General features: G+C 65.5%; 1 protein-coding gene across 1 annotated transcript in view; it reads left to right on the forward strand.

Moving 5' to 3' along the window:
- The first annotated feature begins 11,930 nt into the window (after positions 1-11,930).
- The window catches only part of LOC135328223 (uncharacterized), a 50,501-nt gene continuing 35,001 nt past the window's right edge, over positions 11,931-27,430 (forward strand). The window contains exon 1 of the mRNA XM_064510915.1: positions 11,931-12,005. Within this exon, the coding sequence (XP_064366985.1) occupies positions 11,931-12,005 (75 nt within the window). The remainder of the gene's footprint in view (positions 12,006-27,430) is intronic.

The following is a 27,430-nucleotide window of genomic DNA, read 5'->3' on the forward strand; positions in this document are numbered from 1 at the left end:
GAAGGAAGGGCCACGGCCAGGGCGGAAGGAAGGAAGGAAGGGCGGGCCACGGCCAGGGCGGGCGGGCGAAGGAAGGAAGGAAGGAAGGAAGGAAGGAAGGAAGGGCGGGCCACGGCCAGGGCGGGAGAGCAGAAGGAAGGAAGGAAGGAAGGAAGGGCCACGGCCAGGGCGGGCGGGCGGAAGGAAGGGCGGGCCACGGCCAGGGCGGGCGGGCGGGCGGAAGGAAGGGCGGGCCACGGCCAGGGCGGGCGGGCGGAAGGAAGGAAGGGCGGGCCACGGCCAGGGCGGGCGGGCGGAAGGAAGGAAGGGCAGGCCACGGCCAGGGCGGGCGGGCGGGCGGGCGGGCCACGGCCAGGGCGGGCGGGCGGGCGGGCGGAAGGAAGGGCGGGCCACGGCCAGGGCGGGCGGGCGGAAGGAAGGAAGGGCGGGCCACGGCCAGGGCGGGCGGGCGGAAGGAAGGAAGGGCGGGCCACGGCCAGGGCGGGCGGGCGGAAGGAAGGAAGGGCGGGCCACGGCCAGGGCGGGCGGGCGGAAGGAAGGAAGGGCGGGCCACGGCCAGGGCGGGCGGGCGGAAGGAAGGAAGGGCGGGCCACGGCCAGGGCGGGCGGGCGAAGGAAGGAAGGGCCACGGCCAGGGCGGGCGGAAGGAAGGAAGGAAGGAAGGAAGGAAGGGCCGGCCACGGCCAGGGTGGAAGGGCCGGCCACGGCCAGGGCGGAAGGGCGGGCGGGCGGAAGGGCCGGCCACGGCCAGGGCGGGCGGAAGGAAGGGCCACGGCCAGGGCGGGCGGGCGGGCGGAAAGAAGGAAGGGCCGGCCACGGCCAGGGCGGGCGGGCGGGCGGGCGGGTGGAAGGAAGGAAGGAAGGAAGGAAGGAAGGGCCGGCCACGGCCAGGGCGGGCGGGCAGAAGGAAGGAAGGGCCACGGCCAGAGCGGGCGGGCAGAAGGAAGGAAGGGCGGGCCACGGCCAGGGCGGGCGGGAGGGCAGGCGGAAGGGCGGGCCACGGCCAGGGCGGGCAGGAGGGCGGGCCACGGCCAGGGCGGGCAGGAGGGCAGAAGGAAGGGCCACGGCCAGGGCGGGCGGGCGGAAGGAAGGGCCATGGCCAGGGCGGGCGGGCGGGCGGGCGGAAGGAAGGGCCACGGCCAGGGCGGGCGGGCGGAAGGAAGGGCCACGGCCAGGGCGGGCGGGCGGAAGGAAGGGCCGGCCACGGCCAGGGCGGGCGGGCAGGCGGGCGGAAGGAAGGGCCACGGCCAGGGCGGGCGGGCGGGAGGAAGGAAGGAAGGGCCACGGCCAGGGCGGGCGGGCGGGCGGGCGGAAGGAAGGAAGGGCCACGGCCAGGGCGGGCGGGCGGAAGGAAGGAAGGGCCACGGCCAGGGCGGGCGGGCGGAAGGAAGGGCCACGGCCAGGGCGGACGGGCGGGCGGGCGGAAGGAAGGGCCACGGCCAGGGCGGGCGGAAGGAAGGAAGGGCCACGGCCAGGGCGGGCGGGCGGGCGGAAGGAAGGAAGGGCCACGGCCAGGGCGGGCGGGCGGGCGGAAGGGAGGGCCACGGCCAGGGCGGGCGGGCGGGCGGGCGGAAGGAAGGGAGGGCCACGGCCAGGGCGGGCGGAAGGAAGGGCCACGGCCAGGGCGGGCGGGCGGAAGGAAGGGCCACGGCCAGGGCGGGAGGGCGGAAGGAAGGGCCACGGCCAGGGCGGGCGGGCGGGCGGAAGGAAGGGCCACGGCCAGGGCGGGCGGAAGGAAGGAAGGGCCACGGCCAGGGCGGGCGGGCAGAGGGAAGGAAGGAAGGGCCACGGCCAGGGCGGGCGGGCGGAAGGAAGGAAGGGCCACGGCCAGGGCGGGCGGGCGGAAGGAAGGGCCACGGCCAGGGCGGGCGGGCGGAAGGAAGGAAGGGCCACGGCCAGGGCGGGCGGGCGGAAGGAAGGAAGGGCCACGGCCAGGGCGGGCGGGCGGAAGGAAGGGCCACGGCCAGGGCGGGCGGGCGGAAGGAAGGAAGGGCCACGGCCAGGGCGGGCGGGCGGAAGGAAGGGCCACGGCCAGGGCGGGCGGGCGGGCGGGCGAAGGAAGGGCCACGGCCAGGGCGGGCGGGCGGGCGGAAGGAAGGGCCACGGCCAAGGCGGGCGGAAGGAAGGAAGGAAGGAAGGGCCACGGCCAGGGCGGGCGGGCGGAAGGAAGGAAGGAAGGAAGGGCCGGCCACGGCCAGCACGGGCGGGCAGAAGGAAGGGCCGGCCATGGCCAGGGCGGGCGGGCAGAAGGAAGGAAGGGCCAGCCACGGCCAGGGCGGGCGGGCAGAAGGAAGGAAGGGCCGGCCACGGCCAGGGCGGGCGGGCAGAAGGAAGGAAGGGCCGGGCACGGCCAGGGCGGGTGGGCAGAAGGAAGGAAGGGCCGGCCACGGCCAGGGCGGGCGGGCAGAAGGAAGGAAGGGCCGGCCACGGCCAGGGCGGGCGGGCGGGCGGAAGGGCCGGCCACAGCCAGGGCGGGCGGGCAGAAGGAAGGAAGGGCCACAGCCAGGGCGGGCGGGCAGAAGGAAGGAAGGAAGGAAGGAAGGAAGGAAGGAAGGAAGGAAGGAAGGGCGGGCCACGGCCAGGGCGGGCGGGCGGAAGGAAGGAAGGAAGGGCCGGCCACGGCCAGGGCGGGCGGGCAGAAGGAAGGAAGGGCGGGCCACGGCCAGGGCGGGCGGGCAGAAGGAAAGAAGGGCCACGGCCAGGGCGGGTGGGCAGAAGGAAGGGCCGGCCACGGCCAGGGCGGGCGGGCAGAAGGAAGGAAGGGCCACGGCCAGGGCGGGCGGGCAGAAGGAAGGGCCGGCCACGGCCAGGGCGGGCGGGCGGGCGGAAGGAAGGAAGGGCGGGCCACGGCCAGGGCGGGCGGAAGGAAGGAAGGGCCGGCCACGGCCAGGGCGGGCGGGCGGGCGGAAGGAAGGAAGGGCCGGCCACGGCCAGGGCGGGCGGGCGGGCGGGCGGAAGGAAGGGCCGGCCACGGCCAGGGCGGGCGGAAGGAAGGAAGGGCCGGCCACGGCCAGGGCGGGCGGGCGGGCGGAAGGAAGGAAGGGCCGGCCACGGCCAGGGCGGGCGGGCGGGCGGAAGGAAGGAAGGAAGGGCCACGGCCAGGGCGGGCGGGCGGGCGGAAGGAAGGAAGGGCCGGCCACGGCCAGGGCGGGCGGAAGGAAGGAAGGGCCGGCCACGGCCAGGGCGGGCGGGCGGAAGGAAGGAAGGGCCGGCCACGGCCAGGGCGGGCGGGCGGAAGGAAGGAAGGAAGGGCCGGCCACGGCCAGGGCGGGCGGAAGGAAGGAAGGAAGGGCCGGCCACGGCCAGGGCGGGCGGAAGGAAGGAAGGGCCAGCCACGGCCAGGGCGGGCGGGCGGAAGGAAGGAAGGGCCAGCCACGGCCAGGGCGGGCGGGCGGAAGGAAGGAAGGGCCGGCCACGGCCAGGGCGGGCGGGCGGAAGGAAGGAAGGGCCGGCCACGGCCAGGGCGGGCGGGCGGAAGGAAGGAAGGAAGGGCCGGCCACGGCCAGGGCGGGCGGGCGGAAGGAAGGAAGGGCCGGCCACGGCCAGGGCGGGCGGGCGGAAGGAAGGAAGGGCCGGCCACGGCCAGGGCGGGCGGGCGGAAGGAAGGAAGGAAGGGCCGGCCACGGCCAGGGCGGGCGGGCGGAAGGAAGGAAGGGCCGGCCACGGCCAGGGCGGGCGGGCAGAAGGAAGGAAGGGCCGGCCACGGCCAGGGCGGGCGGGCGGAAGGAAGGAAGGGCCGGCCACGGCCAGGGCGGGCGGGCAGAAGGAAGGAAGGGCCGGCCACGGCCAGGGCGGGCGGGCGGAAGGAAGGAAGGAAGGGCCGGCCACGGCCAGGGCGGGCGGGCGGAAGGAAGGAAGGGCGGGCCACGGCCAGGGCGGGCAGGCGGAAGGAAGGAAGGAAGGGCCACGGCCAGGGCGGGACGGCGGGCGGAAGGAAGGAAGGGCGGGCCACGGCCAGGGCGGGCCGGCGGGCGGAAGGAAGGAAGGGCGGGCCACGGCCAGGGCGGGCGGGCGGGCGGAAGGAAGGAAGGGCGGGCCACGGCCAGGGCGGGCGGGCGGGCGGAAGGAAGGAAGGGCGGGCCACGGCCAGGGCGGGCGGGCGGGCGGAAGGAAGGAAGGGCGGGCCACGTCCAGGGCGGGCGGGCGGGCGGAAGGAAGGAAGGGCGGGCCACGGCCAGGGCGGGCGGGCGGGCGGAAGGAAGGAAGGGCGGGCCACGGCCAGGGCGGGCGGAAGGAAGGAAGGGCGGGCCACAGCCAGGGCGGGCGGGCGGAAGGAAGGAAGGAAGGGCCACGGCCAGGGCGGGCGGGCGGAAGGAAGGAAGGGCGGGCCACGGCCAGGGCGGGCGGGCGGAAGGAAGGAAGGGCCGGCCACGGCCAGGGCGGGCGGAAGGAAGGAAGGAAGGGCGGGCCACGGCCAGGGCGGGCGGGCGGGCGGAAGGAAGGAAGGAAGGGCGGGCCACGGCCAGGGCGGGCGGGCGGGCGGAAGAAAGGGCTGGCCACGACCAGGGCGGGCGGGCGGGAGGAAGGAAGGAAGGGCCACGGCCAGGGCGGGCGGGCGGGCGGAAGGAAGGAAGGAAGGAAGGAAGGAAGGAAGGGGGGCCACGGCCAGGGCGGGCGGGCGGGCGGGCGGAAGGGCCGGCCACGGCCAGGGCGGGCGGAAGGAAGGGCCACGGCCAGGGCGGGCGGGCGGGCGGGCGGAAGGAAGGGCCACGGCCAGGGCGGGCGGGCGGGCGGAAGGAAGGAAGGGCGGGCCACGGCCAGGGCGGGCGGGCGGAAGGAAGGAAGGAAGGGCGGGCCACGGCCAGGGCGGGCGGGCGGGCGGAAGGAAGGAAGGGCGGGCCACGGCCAGGGCGGGCGGAAGGAAGGAAGGGCCGGCCACGGCCAGGGCGGGCGGGCGGGCGGAAGGAAGGAAGGGCGGGCCACGGCCAGGGCGGGCGGGCGGAAGGAAGGAAGGGCGGGCCAGGGCCAGGGCGAGCGGGCGGAAGGAAGGAAGGGCGGGCCACGGCCAGGGCGGGCCGGCGGGCGGAAGGAAGGAAGGGCGGGCCACGGCCAGGGCGGGCGGGCGGGCGGAAGGAAGGAAGGGCGGGCCACGGCCAGGGCGGGCGGGCGGGCGGAAGGAAGGAAGGGCGGGCCACGGCCAGGGCGGGCGGGCGGGCGGAAGGAAGGAAGGGCGGGCCACGGCCAGGGCGGGCGGGCGGGCGGAAGGAAGGAAGGGCGGGCCACGGCCAGGGCGGGCGGAAGGAAGGAAGGGCGGGCCACAGCCAGGGCGGGCGGGCGGGCAGAAGGAAGGAAGGGCCACGGCCAGGGCGGGCGGGCGGAAGGAAGGAAGGGCGGGCCACGGCCAGGGCGGGCGGGCGGAAGGAAGGAAGGGCCGGCCACGGCCAGGGCGGGCGGAAGGAAGGAAGGAAGGGCGGGCCACGGCCAGGGCGGGCGGGCGGGCGGAAGGAAGGAAGGAAGGGCGGGCCACGGCCAGGGCGGGCGGGCGGGCGGAAGAAAGGGCTGGCCACGACCAGGGCGGGCGGGCGGGAGGAAGGAAGGAAGGGCCACGGCCAGGGCGGGCGGGCGGAAGGAAGGAAGGAAGGGCCGGTCACGGCCAGGGCGGGCGGGCGGAAGGAAGGAAGGGCCGGCCACGGCCAGGGCGGGCGGGCGAAAGGAAGGAAGGGCCGGCCACGGCCAGGGCGGGCGGGCGGATGGAAGGGCCGGCCACGGCCAGGGCGGGCGGGCGGAAGGAAGGAAGGGCGGGCCACGGCCAGGGCGGGCGGGCGGAAGGAAGGAAGGGCCGGCCACGGCCAGGGCGGGCGGGCGGAAGGAAGGAAGGGCCGGCCACGACCAGGGCGGGCGGAAGGAAGGAAGGAAGGGCCGGCCACGGCCAGGGCGGGCGGGCGGAAGGAAGGAAGGGCCGGCCACGGCCAGGGCGGGCGGGCGGAAGGAAGGAAGGGCCGGCCACGGCCAGGGCGGGCGGGCGGAAGGAAGGAAGGGCCAGCCACGGCCAGGGCGGGCGGGCGGAAGGAAGGAAGGGCCGGCCACGGCCAAGGCGGGCGGGCGGAAGGAAGGAAGGAAGGGCCGGCCACGGCCAGGGCGGGCGGGCGGAATGAAGGAAGGAAGGGCCGGCCACGGCCAGGGCGGGCGGGCGGAAGGAAGGAAGGAAGGGCCACGGCCAGGGCGGGCGGGCGGAAGGAAGGAAGGAAGGGCCACGGCCAGGGCGGGCGGGCGGGCGGAAGGAAGGAAGGGCCACGGCCAGGGCGGGCGGGCGGGCGGAAGGAAGGAAGGGCCACGGCCAGGGCGGGCGGGCGGGCGGAAGGAAGGGCCGGCCACGGCCAGGGCGGGCGGGCGGAAGGAAGGAAGGGCGGGCCACGGCCAGGGCGGGCGGGCGGAAGGAAGGAAGGAAGGGCGGGCCATGGCCAGGGCGGGCGGGCGGGCGGGCGGAAGGAAGGGCCACGGCCAGGGCGGGCGGGCGGAAGGAAGGTAGGAAGGAAGGGCCACGGCCAGGGCGGGCGGGCGGGCGGGAGGAAGGAAGGGCCACGGCCAGGGCGGGCGGAAGGAAGGAAGGAAGGGAGGGGCACGGCCAGGACGGGCAGGCGGGCGGGCCACGGGCAGGGCGGGCGGGCGGAAGGAAGGGCCACGGCCACGGCGGGCGGGCGGGCGGAAGGAAGGAAGGGCCACGGCCAGGGCGGGCGGGCGGAAGGAAGGGCCACGGCCAGGGCGGGCGGGCGGAAGGAAGGGCCACGGCCAGGGCGGGCGGGCGGAAGGAAGGAAGGGCGGGCCACGGCCAGGGCGGGCGGGCGGGCGGGCGGAAGGAAGGAAGGAAGTAAGGAAGGGCGGGCCACGGCCAGGGCGGGCGGGCGGAAGGAAGGAAGGAAGGAAGGGCGGGCCACGGCCAGGGCGGGCGGGCAGAAGGAAGGAAGGGCTGGCCACGGCCAGGGCGGGCGGGCGGGAGGAAGGAAGGAAGGGCCATGGCCAGGGCGGGCGGGCGGAAGGAAGGAAGGGCCGGCCACGGCCAGGGCGGGCGGGCGGAAGGAAGGAAGGGCCGGCCACGGCCAGGGCGGGCGGGCGGAAGGAAGGAAGGGCCGGCCACGGCCAGGGCGGGCGGGCGGAAGGAAGGAAGGGCCGGCCACGGCCAGGGCGGGCGGGCGGAAGGAAGGAAGGGCGGGCCACGGCCAGGGCGGGCGGGCGGAAGGAAGGAAGGGCCGGCCACGGCCAGGGCGGGCCGGCGGGCGGAAGGAAGGAAGGGCCGGCCACGGCCAGGGCGGGCGGGCGGAAAGAAGGAAGGGCCGGCCACGGCCAGGGCGGGCGGAAGGAAGGAAGGAAGGGCCGGCCACGGCCAGGGCGGGCGGGCGGAAGGAAGGAAGGAAGGGCCGGCCACGGCCAGGGCGGGCGGGCGGAAGGAAGGAAGGAAGGGCCCGCCACGGCCAGGGCGGGTGGGCGGAAGGAAGGAAGGAAGGGCCGGCCACGGCCAGGGCGGGCGGGCGGAAGGAAGGAAGGAAGGGCCATGGCCAGGGCGGGCGGGCGGAAGGAAGGAAGGAAGGGCCACGGCCAGGGCGGGCGGGCGGGCGGAAGGAAGGAAGGGCCGGCCACGGCCAGGGCGGGCGGGCGGAAGGAAGGAAGGAAGGGCCGGCCACGGCCAGGGCGGGCGGGCGGAAGGAAGGAAGGGCGGGCCACGGCCAGGGCGGGCAGGCGGAAGGAAGGAAGGGCGGGCCACGGCCAGGGCGGGCAGGCGGAAGGAAGGAAGGGCCACGGCCAGGGCGGAAGGAAGGAAGGAAGGGCGGGCCACGGCCAGGGCGGGCGGGCGGAAGGAAGGAAGGAAGGAAGGAAGGAAGGAAGGAAGGGCGGGCCACGGCCAGGGCGGGAGAGCAGAAGGAAGGAAGGAAGGAAGGAAGGGCCACGGCCAGGGCGGGCGGGCGGAAGGAAGGGCGGGCCACGGCCAGGGCGGGCGGGCGGGCGGAAGGAAGGGCGGGCCACGGCCAGGGCGGGCGGGCGGAAGGAAGGAAGGGCGGGCCACGGCCAGGGCGGGCGGGCGGAAGGAAGGAAGGGCAGGCCACGGCCAGGGCGGGCGGGCGGGCGGGCGGGCCACGGCCAGGGCGGGCGGGCGGGCGGGCGGAAGGAAGGGCGGGCCACGGCCAGGGCGGGCGGGCGGAAGGAAGGGCGGGCCACGGCCAGGGCGGGCGGGCGGAAGGAAGGAAGGGCGGGCCACGGCCAGGGCGGGCGGGCGGAAGGAAGGAAGGGCGGGCCACGGCCAGGGCGGGCGGGCGGAAGGAAGGAAGGGCGGGCCACGGCCAGGGCGGGCGGGCGGAAGGAAGGAAGGGCGGGCCACGGCCAGGGCGGGCGGGCGGAAGGAAGGAAGGGCGGGCCACGGCCAGGGCGGGCGGGCGGAAGGAAGGAAGGGCCACGGCCAGGGCGGGCGGAAGGAAGGAAGGAAGGAAGGAAGGAAGGGCCGGCCACGGCCAGGGTGGAAGGGCCGGCCACGGCCAGGGCGGAAGGGCGGGCGGGCGGAAGGGCCGGCCACGGCCAGGGCGGGCGGAAGGAAGGGCCACGGCCAGGGCGGGCGGGCGGGCGGAAAGAAGGAAGGGCCGGCCACGGCCAGGGCGGGCGGGCGGGCGGGCGGGTGGAAGGAAGGAAGGAAGGAAGGAAGGAAGGGCCGGCCACGGCCAGGGCGGGCGGGCAGAAGGAAGGAAGGGCCACGGCCAGAGCGGGCGGGCAGAAGGAAGGAAGGGCGGGCCACGGCCAGGGCGGGCGGGAGGGCAGGCGGAAGGGCGGGCCACGGCCAGGGCGGGCAGGAGGGCGGGCCACGGCCAGGGCGGGCAGGAGGGCAGAAGGAAGGGCCACGGCCAGGGCGGGCGGGCGGAAGGAAGGGCCATGGCCAGGGCGGGCGGGCGGGCGGGCGGAAGGAAGGGCCACGGCCAGGGCGGGCGGGCGGAAGGAAGGGCCGGCCACGGCCAGGGCGGGCGGGCAGGCGGGCGGAAGGAAGGGCCACGGCCAGGGCGGGCGGGCGGGCGGAAGGAAGGAAGGGCCACGGCCAGGGCGGGCGGGCGGGCGGGCGGAAGGAAGGAAGGGCCACGGCGAGGGCGGGCGGGCGGAAGGAAGGAAGGGCCACGGCCAGGGCGGGCGGGCGGAAGGAAGGGCCACGGCCAGGGCGGACGGGCGGGCGGGCGGAAGGAAGGGCCACGGCCAGGGCGGGCGGAAGGAAGGAAGGGCCACGGCCAGGGCGGGCGGGCGGGCGGAAGGAAGGAAGGGCCACGGCCAGGGCGGGCGGGCGGGCGGAAGGGAGGGCCACGGCCAGGGCGGGCGGGCGGGCGGGCGGAAGGAAGGGAGGGCCACGGCCAGGGCGGGCGGAAGGAAGGGCCACGGCCAGGGCGGGCGGGCGGAAGGAAGGGCCACGGCCAGGGCGGGAGGGCGGAAGGAAGGGCCACGGCCAGGGCGGGCGGGCGGGCGGAAGGAAGGGCCACGGCCAGGGCGGGCGGAAGGAAGGAAGGGCCACGGCCAGGGCGGGCGGGCAGAGGGAAGGAAGGAAGGGCCACGGCCAGGGCGGGCGGGCGGAAGGAAGGAAGGGCCACGGCCAGGGCGGGCGGGCGGAAGGAAGGGCCACGGCCAGGGCGGGCGGGCGGAAGGAAGGAAGGGCCACGGCCAGGGCGGGCGGGCGGAAGGAAGGAAGGGCCACGGCCAGGGCGGGCGGGCGGAAGGAAGGGCCACGGCCAGGGCGGGCGGGCGGAAGGAAGGAAGGGCCACGGCCAGGGCGGGCGGGCGGAAGGAAGGGCCACGGCCAGGGCGGGCGGGCGGGCGGGCGAAGGAAGGGCCACGGCCAGGGCGGGCGGGCGGGCGGAAGGAAGGGCCACGGCCAAGGCGGGCGGAAGGAAGGAAGGAAGGAAGGGCCACGGCCAGGGCGGGCGGGCGGAAGGAAGGAAGGAAGGAAGGAAGGAAGGGCCGGCCACGGCCAGCGCGGGCGGGCAGAAGGAAGGGCCGGCCATGGCCAGGGCGGGCGGGCAGAAGGAAGGAAGGGCCAGCCACGGCCAGGGCGGGCGGGCAGAAGGAAGGAAGGGCCGGCCACGGCCAGGGCGGGCGGGCAGAAGGAAGGAAGGGCCGGCCACGGCCAGGGCGGGTGGGCAGAAGGAAGGAAGGGCCGGCCACGGCCAGGGCGGGCGGGCAGAAGGAAGGAAGGGCCGGCCACGGCCAGGGCGGGCGGGCAGAAGGAAGGGCCGGCCACAGCCAGGGCGGGCGGGCAGAAGGAAGGAAGGGCCACAGCCAGGGCGGGCGGGCAGAAGGAAGGAAGGAAGGAAGGAAGGAAGGAAGGAAGGAAGGAAGGGCGGGCCACGGCCAGGGCGGGCGGGCGGAAGGAAGGAAGGAAGGGCCGGCCACGGCCAGGGCGGGCGGGCAGAAGGAAGGAAGGGCCGGCCACGGCCAGGGCGGGCGGGCAGAAGGAAAGAAGGGCCACGGCCAGGGCGGGTGGGCAGAAGGAAGGGCCGGCCACGGCCAGGGCGGGCGGGCAGAAGGAAGGAAGGGCCACGGCCAGGGCGGGCGGGCAGAAGGAAGGGCCGGCCACGGCCAGGGCGGGCGGGCGGGCGGAAGGAAGGAAGGGCGGGCCACGGCCAGGGCGGGCGGAAGGAAGGAAGGGCCGGCCACGGCCAGGGCGGGCGGGCGGGCGGAAGGAAGGAAGGGCCGGCCACGGCCAGGGCGGGCGGGCGGGCGGGCGGAAGGAAGGGCCGGCCACGGCCAGGGCGGGCGGAAGGAAGGAAGGGCCGGCCACGGCCAGGGCGGGCGGGCGGGCGGAAGGAAGGAAGGGCCGGCCACGGCCAGGGCGGGCGGGCGGGCGGAAGGAAGGAAGGAAGGGCCACGGCCAGGGCGGGCGGGCGGGCGGAAGGAAGGAAGGGCCGGCCACGGCCAGGGCGGGCGGAAGGAAGGAAGGGCCGGCCACGGCCAGGGCGGGCGGGCGGAAGGAAGGAAGGGCCGGCCACGGCCAGGGCGGGCGGGCGGAAGGAAGGAAGGAAGGGCCGGCCACGGCCAGGGCGGGCGGGCAGAAGGAAGGAAGGGCCGGCCACGGCCAGGGCGGGCGGAAGGAAGGAAGGGCCGGCCACGGCCAGGGCGGGCGGGCGGAAGGAAGGAAGGGCCAGCCACGGCCAGGGCGGGCGGGCGGAAGGAAGGAAGGGCCGGCCACGGCCAGGGCGGGCGGGCGGGCGGAAGGAAGGGCCGGCCACGGCCAGGGCGGGCGGGCGGAAGGAAGGAAGGAAGGGCCGGCCACGGCCAGGGCGGGCGGGCGGAAGGAAGGAAGGGCCGGCCACGGCCAGGGCGGGCGGGCGGAAGGAAGGAAGGGCCGGCCACGGCCAGGGCGGGCGGGCGGAAGGAAGGAAGGAAGGGCCGGCCACGGCCAGGGCGGGCGGGCGGAAGGAAGGAAGGGCCGGCCACGGCCAGGGCGGGCGGGCGGAAGGAAGGAAGGGCCGGCCACGGCCAGGGCGGGCGGGCGGAAGGAAGGAAGGAAGGGCCGGCCACGGCCAGGGCGGGCGGGCGGAAGGAAGGAAGGGCCGGCCACGGCCAGGGCGGGCGGGCAGAAGGAAGGAAGGGCCGGCCACGGCCAGGGCGGGCGGGCGGAAGGAAGGAAGGAAGGGCCGGCCACGGCCAGGGCGGGCGGGCGGAAGGAAGGAAGGGCTGGCCACGGCCAGGGCGGGCGGGCGGAAGGAAGGGCCACAAGGAAGGAAGGGCCGGCCACGGCGAGGGCGGGCGTAAGGGCGGAAGGAAAGAAGGGCGGGCCACGGCCAGGGCGGGCGGAAGGAAGGAAGGGCCACGGCCAGGGCGGGCGGGCGGGCGGAAGGAAGGGCCACCACCAGGGCGGGCGGAAGGGCGGGCGGGTGGGCGGAATGGCCACCACCAGGGTGGGCAGAAGGGCGGACAGGTGGGCCACAACCAGGGCGGGCGGGCAGGCGGGCGGGCAGAAGGGCCACAACCATGGTGGGCGGGCAGAAGGGCCACAACCAGGGCGGGCAGAAGGGCAGGCAGAAGGGCCACTGCCAGGGCGGGCGGGTAGGCAGGCGGGCAGAAGGGCCACTGCCAGGGCGGGCAGGCAGAAGGAAGGGCGGGCAGGCCACGGCCAGGCAGGCGGAAGGAAGGGCGGGCGGGCCACCGCCCAGGCAGGCAGGCAGAAGGAAGGGCGGGCAGGCCACCGCCAGGGCGGGCGGGTGGGCCGAAGGAAGGTCGGGCAGGCCACCGCCAGGGCAGGTGGAAGGATGGGCGGGCCACCACCAGGGCGGGCAGGTGGAAGGAAGGAAGGGCGGGCAGGCCACCGCCAGGGCGGGCGGGTGGAAGGGCGGGCAGGCGGGCCACCGCCACTGCCAGGGCGGGCGGGCGGAAGGAAGGAAGGGCCGGCCACGGCCAGGGCGGGCGGGCGGAAGGAAGGAAGGGCCGGCCACGGCCAGGGCCTCTGGAAGGGGACCCTAAGGAAAGGAATCCCTGGGCAATTGTAGCCTTTGAATCCAAGGTCTCCACCCCTCATGTGGTAGTTGGGACCACTAGTAATATTCAGCTCTGGGGTCTCCTGTTCCTTATTGGGTCCCATTGTTGTCCCTGGGCAGGCTGTTTCTTTCCTCATCTTTACTGGTGTGGTTTCTGCTGAGGGATGTGCCTTTGTTCCTTGTTGGGTCCCTCTGTCTCTCAAGGTCCTGAGGAGGAGGAGGTGGTTGCAGACCACAACTCTCCCTGCCCCAGCAGGGAGAGGAGGCTTTGTTTCTCGAGGTCCTGATGGCCAGCACAGGCCTTATTTCAGAGTTGTGACATCCTCCCTTCTGGAGTGTGAGACACAGGGATACAGACTGCTTGTGATGTCCTTGTCTTTCCAGCTGGAGCTGGCCCTGGGGCCTCTTTTCCTGAGCTGGATGCAAGTCCCTCCTGTTCTCTGAGTGTGGCCTAAGGCTTCAGCAAATTGAACTACTCATGCCAAGTGTTTATAGAAGTTGTGCTGGGCAGCTACCTCTAGACAGTTTCAGTTCAATGTTCTTTAGCAGTCCTCCCTTTGTTTTTATTAAGCATCCCTGCTAACACTTGAAACAGTCCTCAGTCTTCTGAGGCAGACTGTCACTTTCCATAATTTCATGTATAATATGGTTGTAAGTGATGGGCATGACACAGCTGAACTTAACTACTACTGGGTGCAGCAGGTGATTATAAATCCCTGTTGTGCTTGGTGACCATCCTAGGAGTGTTTCCCACCCATGATGGTCTCCATCCTTCCTTATCCTTTCTAAGACATGGTATCTCTTCTGTATCATGAGTGGTGAGAGTTCTTGTCCATTGTTTTGGATGCCTTCTAGCAGTTGATGCAGGTCATCATGTTGTAGTAGCTTTTTCACCAGTGTAAGATGTATTCCAGTGGGGGTAGGTAGTAAATTCTGAGTCAATGTATAATTAGATGGTAACAACTGTTAAGATCTAACAGGAGCTGAATGATTGAAGTTGCATCCCATAATTTTGGTCCAGTTATGAACACAAATATTTGAGTCACTACTTGTATTTGCAGCAATGGTGTCTATGAATATAAGACTGCCAAGGGTTCTCATACATGCCCGTCTCTTTCCAGTGTATGCAAGTACAGTTCAACTTGAACAGCCAAGTAAGAACACAGCATGGCAGTATATGGCCTGTCCCACTTAGGTTCTGACTTGGATTTTTGTAGAAATGTTTTACCTAAAGCTTCATCCCCAGGCTGTCTGTCATGTGCCTGAATGTCAGATGGTACTGGCTGAAACCAGGGAGCCTGATTTTGTGAAGCCTTAAGCTGCTCCTGTAAAGCTAGTACATGTTGTGTCACTTGTTCATCTCTAACAGGCTGGTCTTAGCAGGGGTGTAAGGCCCTGGTATGGCTCAATGTCTCCCAAAGGGAATTTCTGCTGGTGTTGCCCCTCTGGGTTGTCATGGGGCATTTCAAACATCCCATAGAGCTAAGTTCAATGCCTCTGGCCATTTTAGAGCTCTGTGTGTGTGTGTGTGTGTGTGTGTGCATATTCCCCCCATCATGCTTGGGGATGGAGGCTAAGTCCTGCATTTCTGGTGCTCCCAGACAGGCCCCGGGGGCTCGTTTGGGGGCTCCAAAATGGAGGCTCATCCTGCAAGTCCGGGGCTCAAGCCCAGGCTGCTGGGACTGGTCTCAGAGCTCACAAAGGGGGCTAGGTCCTGGGTTTGGGTGCTGGAGAGCAGGTTCAGGGGGCTGTATTGGGCCTTCGGCTCCTGCACCCCTCGGGCCCCTTCCGCCCCTCCGCCCCACGGCCCCCTCTGCCCCTCCGGCCCCCTCCGCCCCTCCGCCACATGGCCCCTCCGCCCTCCGCACCCCGCCCTCTGCCCCTTCTTCCCTCCGCACTCCGCCACTCCGCCCCTCCGCCGCTACGCATTCTGCCCCTCCGCCCCTCGGCCCTCCGCCCCTCGGCCCTCCGCCCCTCGGCCCCTCCGCCCCTCGGCCCTCCAACCTTCCGCCCTCCGCCCTTCTTTCCTTCTGCCCGTCCACGCTCCGCCCCTCCGCCCTCCTGCCCCTCCACCCGTTCCACCGTTTCCGCCCCTCCAGCCTTCTGCCTCTTCCCCCCCCTCCGCCCCTTCCACCCTGCTGCCTCATCCGCCCCGGAAGGGCCACGGCCACGGTGAAGCGGTGGAAAAAAGAGCCATGGCCACGGCCGGCCGGCGGGCCGAAGGAAGGGCCACGGCCAGGGCCCGCATGCCGAAGGAAGGAAGGAAGGGCGGGCCACAGCCAGGGCGGGCGGGCAGAAGGAAGGAAGGAAGGGCGGGCCACGGCCAGGGCGGGCGGGCGGGCGGAAGGAAGGAAGGAAGGGCAGGCCATGGCCAGGGCGGGCGGGCGGAAGGAAGGGCGGGCAGGCGGGCGGGCCACAGCCAGGGCAAGCGGAAGGAAGGGCGGGCGGGCGGGCAGAAGGGCGGGCAGGCCGGCCACGGCCAGGGCAGGCCAGCCACGGCCAGGGCGGAAGAGCGGGCCGCGGGCGGAAGGGCGGGCGGGCCACGGCCAGGGCGGAAGGGCGGGCCAAAGGAAGGGCGCAAGGGCGGGCGGGCGCGAGGAAGGGCGCAAGGGCGGGCGGGCGCGAGGAAGGGCGCAAGGGCGGGCGGGCGCGAGGAAGGGCGCAAGGGCGGGCGGGCGCGAGGAAGGGCACAAGGGCGGGCGGGCGCGAGGAAGGGCGCAAGGGCGGGCGGGCGGGCCGGCCACGGCCAGGGCCGGCGGGCGGAAGGAAGGGCGGGCGGGCGGAAGGGCGGGCGGAAGGGCGGAAGGGCGGGCGGGCCACGGCCAGGGCCAGCGTGCAGAAGGAAGGGCGGGCCATGGCCAGGGCGGGCAGAAGGAAGGAAGGAAGGGTGGGCCACGGCCAGGGCAGGCGGGCAGAAGGAAGGAAGGGCCACAGCCAGGGCGGGCGGGCATAAGGGCCACCACCAGGGCAGACGGAAGGGCGGGCGGAAGGGCCACCACCAGGGCAGGCGGAAGAGCGGGCGGGTGGGCGGAAGGGCCACGACCAGGGTGGGCGGGCAGAAGGGCCACGACCACTGTGGGCGGGCAGAAGGGCCACAACCAGGGCAGGCAGAAGGGCGGGCAGGCGGAAGGGCAGGCGGGCAGAAGCGCCACAGCCAGGGCGGGCGGGCAAGCAGAAGGAAGGGCGGGCGGGCCACCGCCCAGGCAGGCAGAAGGAAGGGCGGGCGGGCGGGCCACCACCAGGGCAGGTGGAAGGAAGGGCAGGCAGGCGGGCCACCGCCCGGGCGGGCGGACGGAAGGGCGGGCAGGCCACCGCCCAGGCAGGCGGAAGGAAGGGCGGGCAGGCCACCGCCACTGCCAGGGCAGGCAGGCAGAAGGAAGGGCCGCAGCCAGGGCAGGCAGGCGGAATGAAGGAAGGGCCACAGCCAGGGCCGGAAGTTACACAATCCAGGCAGGGTCACAGCAAAGAACCTGTCATGACACACACAGAATTTTATGTGATTTACTACACTCAATTTGTGCTGCAGGAGTATTCACCTCTCACACATGCCTCCTCCAACACTGACAGCACATGCTGACATACTGCCTTCAATATAAGGCACAGAGACTGCAGCTGTGCTAGCAACTAGAGCAGGAAGTACTGTCCAGCCAGCATTTTATCTTCCTCCAGTTTTTTCCCTTTTGTCTCTAGTACCTACTGTCCTGGTATAATTGTCATCACCCTCCCCCCCACTCCACTGCAGCTTGTTGGAAGTTATGCTGATACATAGAAGAGGTATACATTTCACAGCCTCATAAAACTATTTCACAAGCATGACACAAGCCCTTATCAAACCAAGGCTGCCCCCGGGTTAGCAGTCACCATTCCTTTTAATGGCACTGTAATGCAGCTTGTCTTGTTCTCCTTAGTGTTTCATGTTTCTTCACTTGCTGGGAAGAAGGTTTCTTTAACCAGCTTGCCTTGATGCTATTTATCCAGAGAACTGATGCCCTGCTGCTGCCACCAACACAGCCTTGCTTCAGCCCTTGGGAAGTCGAGGCACACCACATTCTGACAGGAAGGTGACACAAGCTGACAGCCTGAGGACAAGACACAGGGAACAGCAGGTTCTGCAACAACTGCACTCTCATTCAGCCAGTGCAGAGCCTGCAGAGATGCTCCCCTTGTCAAGGGCCCCATCTCCTTGTCAAGGACTGCTCCCTGTCCCCCCAGCTAGGCACAGACTTGCCAGGCTGATGCTCTGGCAGCTGTCAGAGCCCTTAGCAGGCTAACCAGCCCTCTCTGCTGCTCCTGCTAGTGGGAAGCCTGCAGAAGAAACACCCTCTCTTGGTGAGGTGATCCTCACCCATGTTGTGACTTGGGGCCTTAGGCCCATGGAGCCAGCTCTGACTCCAGGCACTCTCTCTCCCCACTTCTCCTTGAAAAAGCATCAGGCAATACACTCATTCCCTCCCCCTCTCCCCCCACCTTCTCTTTTCTTCTACCTGGGCACTTCCAGTTGAGTGCTTGGCCTCAAGCCAGGGCAAGTCTCTCACCAATTCAACAAGGCCCAAACAGCACCCCTGATTTTCAGCTAAGTTTTTGAGTATGGAATAGCAATAACCCAATCCCACCAAGAGTGCCTCTACTACAGAGTTACTATGACACACAGGACAGCATTCAGATCTAGGACACCCCCACTGACACCACTTTCCCTTCTCACCATAGTCTAATTCCAACAGATGCTTCTTCCCCTGGACAACAGCATGAAGTCACCACGGCTTTAAGTTGTTTTTAAAGCAGTTACACACCTAAAGGTACTACAGAAAGAGACAGGATAATCCTCGACAGAAAAAGACAAGCTAACAGTCCTTTCCCAAGCCAGGGCCCTCTAGGAAGGGAGCATTTCAACACCAGAAAGAGGACCAGAATGGGAGCAGTCAGTCTGCCTCATCTTAGGAAGCCAGGGAGCAGTAAAAGCAAGAACTCAATTCTGTCCTCCAGAGCAAGGCCAGAGCTGGAGACAAGACAGAGTAGCTGGGAGCATTAGGTCTCATGCTTATGTTAGGTCTGTCCCTACGCCAAGCAGGACTCGTGGATGGTTAACTTCACTAGGCCTGTACATAACACTAGCCCTGCTCTGAGCTGCAGCCCTTAGCTTCCCTGCTACAGCAACCCCAGTGCTCCCTTGCATGTCCACACAGGTAACTGGTTTCTGTCCCCCTCCCCACCCCCTTTGTGGCTGCATAACTCCATACATCCACATGTCACATTAAATGGAAGGGGAGGACAGAGGCCAGGATTCCCTCATCAGCAAGGACACAGCCTGCACACATCCACCCACCAGCTCACAGCTCCAGTGCTACCCGGCTGCAAAATTAAAGCAGGCCTCCCTTTGTGAGGACAGCAGTGAGACAGGAAACCATATATTCCACACCATTAACCCTCAAGTACACTTCCCTCTAACCAAGCTCCAGACTACCAAGCCTCTACAACCTGCAACAGTTGGGTTTCAGCTATTTCAGCTTAACACTGGATACACTGAACTATTTAGCAGCTTAACACCCTTGTCACATTTAACTTTCACACCCAGAGATTAGCCTGAGAGTGCAGCCACTTTATAGGTCAAACCCTCCCACAGTGGAGTCTAGCTTTTTCTTAAAAAGAAAAACCTTCACCCCCCTGAGACTCTTTCAAAACCATTTGTGGTTTTTTATATTGGTCTCTTCAGGGCAAGCATCTGAAGAGAAGCAGTGTCTGAAGACCCTGTCACACAACACTAAGACCTCCCAGTCACTGCTAGAACTCCTCCCCAGCACACCTCACTGTATCCCCCAGCTCTTGCAGGTGCACCTCACTGGGACATGCCAGGTGAGGGTAACCACCTCACCCCCCCCCCCCAAGACCCCTTCACAGCTGGGACACTGAGTGGGTGGCATGCCCACTGCTAGTTACTGCTTGTAAAGCATTTCCATGTGACTACACTAATCCCAACACAAGCTTTGAGCTCGCCACAAGAAAACCCTCTGTGTCATCAGACAGAATCCACAAGGAAATCCTGACTATCAACTAGTCAAGCATCTTGTAGTTCAGCAAGACAGGAACTCACAATGAGGCAGGAGTTGAACAGTGCTGACCACTCCAAAAGGCAAGCCTGCCAAGAGCCATGCTTTGCACTTTCAGCTACTTCCAGAGAAGCAAGACTCTGCACACTGGGCAGCACAGGGTGTCCTATCATTTTACCCTTGATGTGGTAGCTGGCCCCCTTCTGTGTCCTGGGGGCATAAGCCATGTCTTTAGCTAGGGCAGCAGCAGCTCAGGCTTTTGAAGCCCAGAGACTGCAGCAGAGCTCTCCTGCAGCTGCTTCTCTCTTCTCAGCTGCAGCACTCCACATGCCTTTGGAGAGCTCCAGAGAGAAACAAGAGCATCCAAAGGTGTTACAAGACAACCCTGAGAAGCTCAGAAAGAATGTTTGAAGTAGGTACATCTGGATAACTTCTATCTTAGATAGAAGTTGCTTAGCATGAGTAGCTAAATTTGCTGAAGCCTTAGGCCGCGCTCCTAGTTCGGTAAGAAAGGGCCTCAGAGCTGGTGCAGGCTGGAAAGATGAGGGAGTTACAAGCAGTCTGCATTCCTGTGCCCCACTCTCCGAAAGGGAGGATGTCAAGGCTGAGAAATAAGGCCTGTTTGGGTGCCAGGACCTTGGGAAGCAAAGCCTCCTCTCACTGTTGAAAACAGTGCTGATTAAGGGGTCTGGATTATGTCCTCTTCCTCAGGACCTTGGGAGATAACACCTACTGACCTAGCTGGGGCAGTGTTAACTGATCAGGACCTTGAGAAGCAGGGGTGGGACCCAGGGAATGAAGAAATCACTAACCAATCACTGTAAAAGGGAAAGTCACAAATCTGGCAATTTGTGTGTATAAATGCTACTTGAAAAGTTGGGGGGGTGTGCTTGATTTGTGGGAAACCACTGAGCACCCAGGCTCACGCAACTCTGAAATAAACAAATGTCTCTCCTGAGTGTGTAATTATTGGCTTATTGCACACCGGGCAACAAATCCGCTTTTCAGACAACAAAGGGAGCTGGAAAGAGAGGAGACACTCATTTCTCCTCAAAACATAGCACTGCCAAGCATCTGCCAAACATGGCTGTGAAGCTATCTGACCAAACTTGGGAGGTCTTTGAACACTTTGTGTTTTGTCTCTCATTCTTCTCTGCTAGGCTTGATTACAACAACACTGCTTAACTTAAGCTTGAAGCATGAAGATTTCTTGAGAAGACCTGCCTTAAGTACTGGGACATTTGGAAAAACACTCTCACCTCCATCTCAGAAGGCACAGGCATAGTCAAGGAAGGACTCTGACCCAATTCTGTCATAGGAACTGGGTTTTGTGGTCAGAAAACAATGCTTTTGAAGAACTCCCTCCTGAGCTGGTCATCTAAGCATCTTTCACAGCCTCCCCACCTTCTTCCCCCCTCCCCCCAGCATAAAATAGCCTTTCCTGCAAGATAAGGAGAGGCAATAAACAAACTGCATGAAAGAGGAATTCAAGCCCTTTCAGCTGCAGAGATTCTACATCTGACCAGCTCCTTTGATTTCACACTTTTTGCTTTCCAAGAAATGAGACTGGGAGTTTTCAAGCTTCTCCTGGTGGGGCACTCTTCCCATTTAAAGAGAGCAGCCCAAGAAGCATCCTACCAGAAGCTGAAGGGCACAGCTTTTCAACAGGGACTCCTCAGGAGATCAGAAGTATTAGCCCCTCAAATCACAGAGTAACTCCTAGCAAGGAGCACTCAACCCTAGTTACATACTTACCTCCTAAGGAACAGGAAACACAGCAGGACTCCAGGAACAAACACAAGCTTACAAGCCTGGGTGATCCAAACACACACAGACACACAGTCAGCCTTTGCACACCTACAGCCCTACAATGCCAGGGCACCACAGCAACTTTAAGAGTCACCTCACACAGAGCTCCACACAGCATAAAACAGAGACAAACAACTAAACAGACCATGCACAAGCACCACCCTAGAGACCCAGCCCCCAAAACACACTCACCCTGCACGCACGCACGCACACGCACGCACACACACTCACTCTCTCTCTCTCTCTCTCTCTCTCTCTCTCACTCACTCACTCACTCACTCTCCCTCCAGGGCACCCAACAGGAACAAGGGGCCCCTCACCAAGCTTAAATGCAGCCCTCTGGCCAATGGGTAGAGGACAGGTGGGTGGAAGCCCCAGCTGATTCTGGTCAGGGAAGCCACAGCTGAGCCTGGTCAGGGCAATTAAGGCCTCCTGCTGCACCAAGGGCCCTAGTGCCATAGCAAGAAAGCTCTTCCATGTGAAAAGTGACAGTCCCTTGGAACACCTCACATGGAAGCAAAGCTTAACCAGGACAATTTTGTTAGGTGGGTATATCATACCCACATATATACATGTCACCTGCCCCCAAAGGCCTTTGATACGATGGTAGTGAAAGCCTTCTTTGAATACCTGCTAGCGTTTGATGTCGAGAACCTTCCCAACACTTCCAAGAAGCTGTACCTGCCTAGATGTGCAGCGCGAGCATACAGGAATCCTTCTCCTGCAGGTGTCATGTATCTTGCTATCTGTGGCTCAAGCATTCCCAGCACCAGAGGTGGTGCCTCTGCATTTCACATCCCTCACAGGTTTTTCTTTCCTGAGAGTTTGTCCAGGCTTTTTTGGAGCCCATGTGAACTGTTCACATCCAGCCAGAAATTCCAGCGCCTATTTATGCATTATGTGAAGAAACATCTCTTGCATGCTTTGGGCCTGGCCCTCGCTAGCACTGCTTAGGGGCTTTTTTTAGTCCCTACAACGCAAGAAGCAGAAAACAAACATTCCCCAGTCATTTTCCTCTCTTGCAGAATCTTTTGGTGTTTCCTCAGCAAACTACGTAAAACTCCAGCACCAGCTGGAGCTGGGTGCTGCTGAAGAGGGACCCTGAACAAAGAAATCCCTTGGGCAATTGTAACTCTTCAGTCTAAGTTCTCCACCCTTGTGTGGTAGTTGGGACCACCAGCAATACTCAGGTGTGGGGTCTTCCCGTTCTTCCTTGGGTCCCATTGGTGTCCCTAGGCAGGCTGTCTCTTCCCTTCTCTTTGCTGCTGTGACTTGTGCTGAGGGATGTGCCTTTGTTCCTTGTTGGGTCCTGCCCTTGTCTCCCAAGGTCCCGAGGAGGAAGAGGTGGTAATTCCAGACCACAGGAACTACCCCTGCCCCAGCAGGGACAGGAGGCTTTGTTTCTCAAGGTCCTGATGGCCAGCACAGGCCTTATTTCAAAGTCCTGACATCCTCCCTTTCAGAGTGTGAGGCATGGGAATGCATGTCAGAGCCTTCTAGTGCTGTGGCTTCTGACTCCCTTCAGGATTATTTGGGAAGAGATGCTTGGTGTGTGTTAAACTCTCTTAAAGCAAGGCTTCATTTAATGCCCCGTGCTGCTGGTGCCCACAACACAGTTGTGTCCTTGTTGGGAATTGCTTCTGAGTCCCTCGGAGTGAGAGGGGAAATGGAGCGGGACTGTGTCAGAGCAGCAAGTGGGAGCTGGAACTGGCACATGGCCTTCTTGCTCTGTAAGAGAAAACAGTCCTTTGAAGTTCCAGTTGTTGTCAAAACTGGAATGCAGGCACTGAAGGAGAGGAGTAAACAGTGGCCTGGAAGAGACCATCCAGGCTCTTCCCGAATGAGCAGTAGTTGGGGGTAGTTGCATTAGGATGTGCTATCTCTTTTAGCCTTATGTTGATTTAAAAGAGAGCAAGTCTAAGCAAATGCTTCTCAGCCAACAAGTGTCAACTAACAACAAAGCAGGAAAAGCCTCAGGCAGTGAAGAGCTCTTCTCCCATGCACAAGGTGTTTCCTGGGTTTTTTGGTCAGCAAACTGAATTGATTCAGGCCCTGGAGTGGAAACCCAATGTGATGGGAACCCAGGTCTTGGCTCCAAGTCAAGGCAGGTGGTGAGGAAGGCCTTGGGAGTCAGGGTGCCCTGGGTCTGCTCCTGGGAGCTCCTCACAGCTGTAGCACAAGCAGATGCTGCCTCCAATTCTCCTGCCATGGAGGGGCTGGGGTGGGCAGGAAGGCAAGGAGGGGAGCCCTTGGCATGAGCCCTCAGAGTTGTCCCAGTGGGACCTGGTGCTTCTTGACTGCCCCAAAGCAGCAGGTCTGATCTGGTGCTGATTAACCAATTAAAACTGCCTGAATTTCCCTAACTGAAGGAGGGAAGGAAATGAGTGTGACCTCCCCCCCAACACCCCTTCCCATGATAATGGAGGAGGGACTGCTGTTTGTGCTCTGCCAGGGTGTGGATTTTCTCCCCTTCCTGGTTTTTGACAGCTGGTTTTGATGCTTTTTCTTCCCTGTTTTGGGGACAGTGCTTCTTGAGACAGGGGGCTCCTTCCCAGAAGCTGTTTTCCAGTGTCTCTAAGTGGGTGCTTGGAGCTTCTCAGCACTGTCCCCTCCCTGGGCACCTGTTGGTGTTACTCCCTCTTTTGCCCTAGGGGCCCTTTGCCTCAAGGCTGCCTTTCTCCTTCCAGGAGCTTCTGGAAGCTTCTGGGGCTGCCTGTGGGGCGGGGCTGCAGCTGATTGGTGGAGGGGTGGGGCTGGTGTGAGCTGATGGGGGGGCTGTTGTGGGGGAGGGGGGAGTGACAGGAGCTGCCTCAGGGAGTGGGGGGGGGGGGCTTCCCCCAGGCTGCGGGGGGGGGCTGGGTGCCTCTTGCAGGGGGTGGCTGCCCCGGGCCGTGGGAGCCCTGCTGTGCTGGAGGCAGTGGGTGGCTGGGGAGGAGGAGGTGGGGCTGTGCAGCACCAGGGGGGAGGAGCTGGGGACACCAGCCCCTTTGCAGAGCTCTGCTGAGGTCAGTGCCTGAGCCCGGGGGCAGGGCAGGAGGGACAGCTGGGGACAAGGCTGGTGAGAGGCCTGAGCTGGGGAGGCTGTGAGCTCCTGCCTCCCGGCAGCTGCAGCAGGGCTGCTTGTGCCTGCTGACCCGAGGGTCTGGGCAGGGCCCTGTGCCCAGTAGCTGAATGGGGCAACAAGCCCTGGTAGGACAGTTGGGAAAGCAGCTGGCTCTGGAAGGGGCTCGTGCAGCTTTTGCATTTGGATGTGTGATGTGCTGAGGGGGAGCAGCAGGTGACAGTGCCTGGGGGCTCCTTTCAGCAGGCAGCAGTCCCCTGTCTTCCTGCCAGACATGCTGTCATGGCACAGGCATTGCTTGTTGGGGGCTTTTTCCTGGGCCCCGTGCTCTTTGGAGAGCCCTTTTTAGTCTTTCTCATGAGAGGTTGTGAAGCTTGATGGGCCTGAGATGTTAGTGGCTTGTCAGAGGAGCCATCCAGTGAGGTGAGTTGCTGCATGCTTTGAGTTTCCAGTCTCTGCCTAGTCCATTGACATGGGTGTTGATCACCCCAATGGGCTTGAATAAGCTTTGCTTGGAGGTACAACAGTGTAGTGATTGCCCCTGTGTTTCAGTATGTGGCATGCCAAGTCCTGTAGCTAATCACGGGGTACAATTGGGTTGACTCTGCTTTTCCCCTGCAGGTCTTAGAAGAGTGCTGTGTCTCATGAACATGGCAAGATGGGGTCTGCTCCCAAGGCAGACATAACTGGGATCCGAAGGCTGCCATCAAAAGCTGAAAAATGTACCTGGTATGTTGTCTGCCTCGTGTTGCTTTGACTTTTTAGACATGATAGAAGTCAAATAGGACTGCTTCAGAGACTGCCTAAAACTATTTTATCTGTCAAGGAGATTCCCCAACTGCCTTCTACTATAGGGTGTGTGCAGAAACTGAGTGGTGTGTAAAACTAGCCCTTACCAGCCCCCCAGGAGACTCCTGAGCTTAGGACAGTGTGTTTCAACATGACTGCTTTGTGAGCTCTTGTGAGCACAGTCCAAATCTCTCCTGAATGTAGTGGGGCCAGGAGGGACTTGTGGGAGGAGCAGGGGGTTAAGAGTGTTGCCCTTCTGGTGACAGCTGGAACAGAGGCTCAAAAGGAGAGCAAGGGCAGTTTGGGTGGTTTGAGAAGGGATGAATTATTTCCAGAGCTGCTGAGAATGAGTAGCCCTCTTGGGAGGGGGGAGTATTGGCAGGCAAGGCCCTATTTAAATCCTTTAGTACTGCTGAACTGTGTCTTAAAATCCTGTACAAGGTAAAGCCCTCGGGTAATAAGCAGAGAAATTGTCAGGCATGACACTAACCCTTGAGCATGGGGCTTCCCAAAGAGGCTCAGACCAGCAGTTGGTATTGCTCCAACAGTGTTAGGGAAGGTTAGGTTTGCTGCCCACCACAGCAGGGTCTGACCCTAGGTTCCTGCTGGGAAGTGTGGAGCCAAATCCAAGTGAATGAAATGAATTTTAATGGCATGTGTGCAGTAATTGCAGCTTGAGCTGGGTGCCTCTGGAAGGGGACCCTAAGGAAAGGAATCCCTGGGCAATTGTAGCCTTTGAATCCAAGGTCTCCACCCCTCATGTGGTAGTTGGGACCACTAGTAATATTCAGCTCTGGGGTCTCCTGTTCCTTATTGGGTCTCATTGTTGTCCCTGGGCAGGCTGTTTCTTTCCTCATCTTTACTGGTGTGGTTTCTGCTGAGGGATGTGCCTTTGTTCCTTGTTGGGTCCCTCTGTCTCTCAAGGTCCTGAGGAGGAGGAGGTGGTTGCAGACCACAACTCTCCCTGCCCCAGCAGGGAGAGGAGGCTTTGAAATAAGGCCTGTGCTGGCCATCAGGACCTTGAGAAACAGAGTTGTGACATCCTCCCTTCTGGAGTGTGAGACACAGGGATACAGACTGCTTGTGATGTCCTTGTCCTTCCAGCTGGAGCTGGCCCTGGGGCCTCTTTTCCTGAGCTGGATGCAAGTCCCTCCTGTTCTCTGAGTGTGGCCTAAGGCTTCAGCAAATTGAACTACTCATGCCAAGTGTTTATAGAAGTTGTGCTGGGCAGCTACCTCTAGACAGTTTCAGTTCAATGTTCTTTAGCAGTCCTCCCTTTGTTTTTATTAAGCATCCCTGCTAACACTTGAAACAGTCCTCAGTCTTCTGAGGCAGACTGTCACTTTCCATAATTTCATGTATAATATGGTTGTAAGTGATAGGCATGACACAGCTGAACTTAACTACTACTGGGTGCAGCAGGTGATTATAAATCCCTGTTGTGCTTGGTGACCATCCTAGGAGTGTTTCCCACCCATGATGGTCTCCATCCTTCCTTATCCTTTCTAAGACATGGTATCTCTTCTGTATCATGAGTGGTGAGAGTTCTTGTCCATTGTTTTGGATGCCTTCTAGCAGTTGATGCAGGTCATCATGTTGTAGTAGCTTTTTCACCAGTGTAAGATGTATTCCAGTGGGGGTAGGTAGTAAATTCTGAGTCAATGTATAATTAGATGGTAACAACTGTTAAGATCTAACAGGAGCTGAATGATTGAAGTTGCATCCCATAATTTTGGTCCAGTTATGAACACAAATATTTGAGTCACTACTTGTATTTGCAGCAATGGTGTCTATGAATATAAGACTGCCAAGGGTTCTCATACATGCCCGTCTCTTTCCAGTGTATGCAAGTACAGTTCAACTTGAACAGCCAAGTAAGAACACAGCATGGCAGTATATGGCCTGTCCCACTTAGGTTCTGACTTGGATTTTTGTAGAAATGTTTTACCTAAAGCTTCATCCCCAGGCTGTCTGTCATGTGCCTGAATGTCAGATGGTACTGGCTGAAACCAGGGAGCCTGATTTTGTGAAGCCTTAAGCTGCTCCTGTAAAGCTAGTACATGTTGTGTCACTTGTTCATCTCTAACAGGCTGGTCTTAGCAGGGGTGTAAGGCCCTGGTATGGCTCAATGTCTCCCAAAGGGAATTTCTGCTGGTGTTGCCCCTCTGGGTTGTCATGGGGCATTTCAAACATCCCATAGAGCTAAGTTCAATGCCTCTGGCCATTTTAGAGCTCTGTGTGTGTGTGTGTGTGTGCATATTCCCCCCATCATGCTTGGGGATGGAGGCTAAGTCCTGCATTTCTGGTGCTCCCAGACAGGCCCCGGGGGCTCGTTTGGGGGCTCCAAAATGGAGGCTCATCCTGCAAGTCCGGGGCTCAAGCCCAGGCTGCTGGGACTGGTCTCAGAGCTCACAAAGGGGGCTAGGTCCTGGGTTTGGGTGCTGGAGAGCAGGTTCAGGGGGCTGTATTGGGCCTTCGGCTCCTGCACCCCTCGGGCCCCTTCCGCCCCTCCGCCCCACGGCCCCCTCCACCCCTCCGGCCCCCTCCACCCCTCCGCCACATGGCCCCTCCGCCCTCCGCACCCCGCCCTCTGCCCCTTCTTCCCTCCGCACTCCGCCCCTCCGCCGCTACGCATTCTGCCCCTCCGCCCCTCTGCCCTCCGCCCCTCTGCCCTCCGCCCCTCGGCCCCTCCGCCCCTCGGCCCTCCAACCTTCCGCCCTCCGCCCTTCTTTCCTTCTGCCCTTCCACGCTCCGCCCCTCCGCCCTCCTGCCCCTCCACCCGTTCCACCGTTTCCGCCCTTCCGCCCCTCCAGCCTTCTGCCTCTTCCCCCCGCTCCGCCCCTTCCACCCTGCTGCCTCATCCGCCCCGGAAGGGCCACGGCCACGGTGAAGCGGTGGAAAAAAGAGCCATGGCCACGGCCGGCCGGCGGGCCGAAGGAAGGGCCACGGCCAGGGCCCGCATGCCGAAGGAAGGAAGGAAGGGCGGGCCACAGCCAGGGCGGGCGGGCAGAAGGAAGGAAGGAAGGGCGGGCCGCGGGCGGGCGGGCGGGCGGAAGGAAGGAAGGAAGGGCAGGCCACGGCCAGGGCGGGCCACAGCCAGGGCAAGCGGAAGGAAGGGCGGGCGGGCGGGCAGAAGGGCGGGCAGGCGGGCGGGCCGGCCACGGCCAGGGCAGGCCAGCCACGGCCAGGGCGGAAGAGCGGGCCGCGGGCGGAAGGGCGGGCGGGCCACGGCCAGGGCGGAAGGGCGGGCCAAAGGAAGGGCGCAAGGGCGGGCGGGCGCGAGGAAGGGCGCAA

The sequence above is a fragment of the Dromaius novaehollandiae genome, chromosome 4 (genome assembly GCF_036370855.1).
Source record: "Dromaius novaehollandiae isolate bDroNov1 chromosome 4, bDroNov1.hap1, whole genome shotgun sequence".
Lineage (NCBI taxonomy): Eukaryota > Metazoa > Chordata > Aves > Casuariiformes > Dromaiidae > Dromaius > Dromaius novaehollandiae.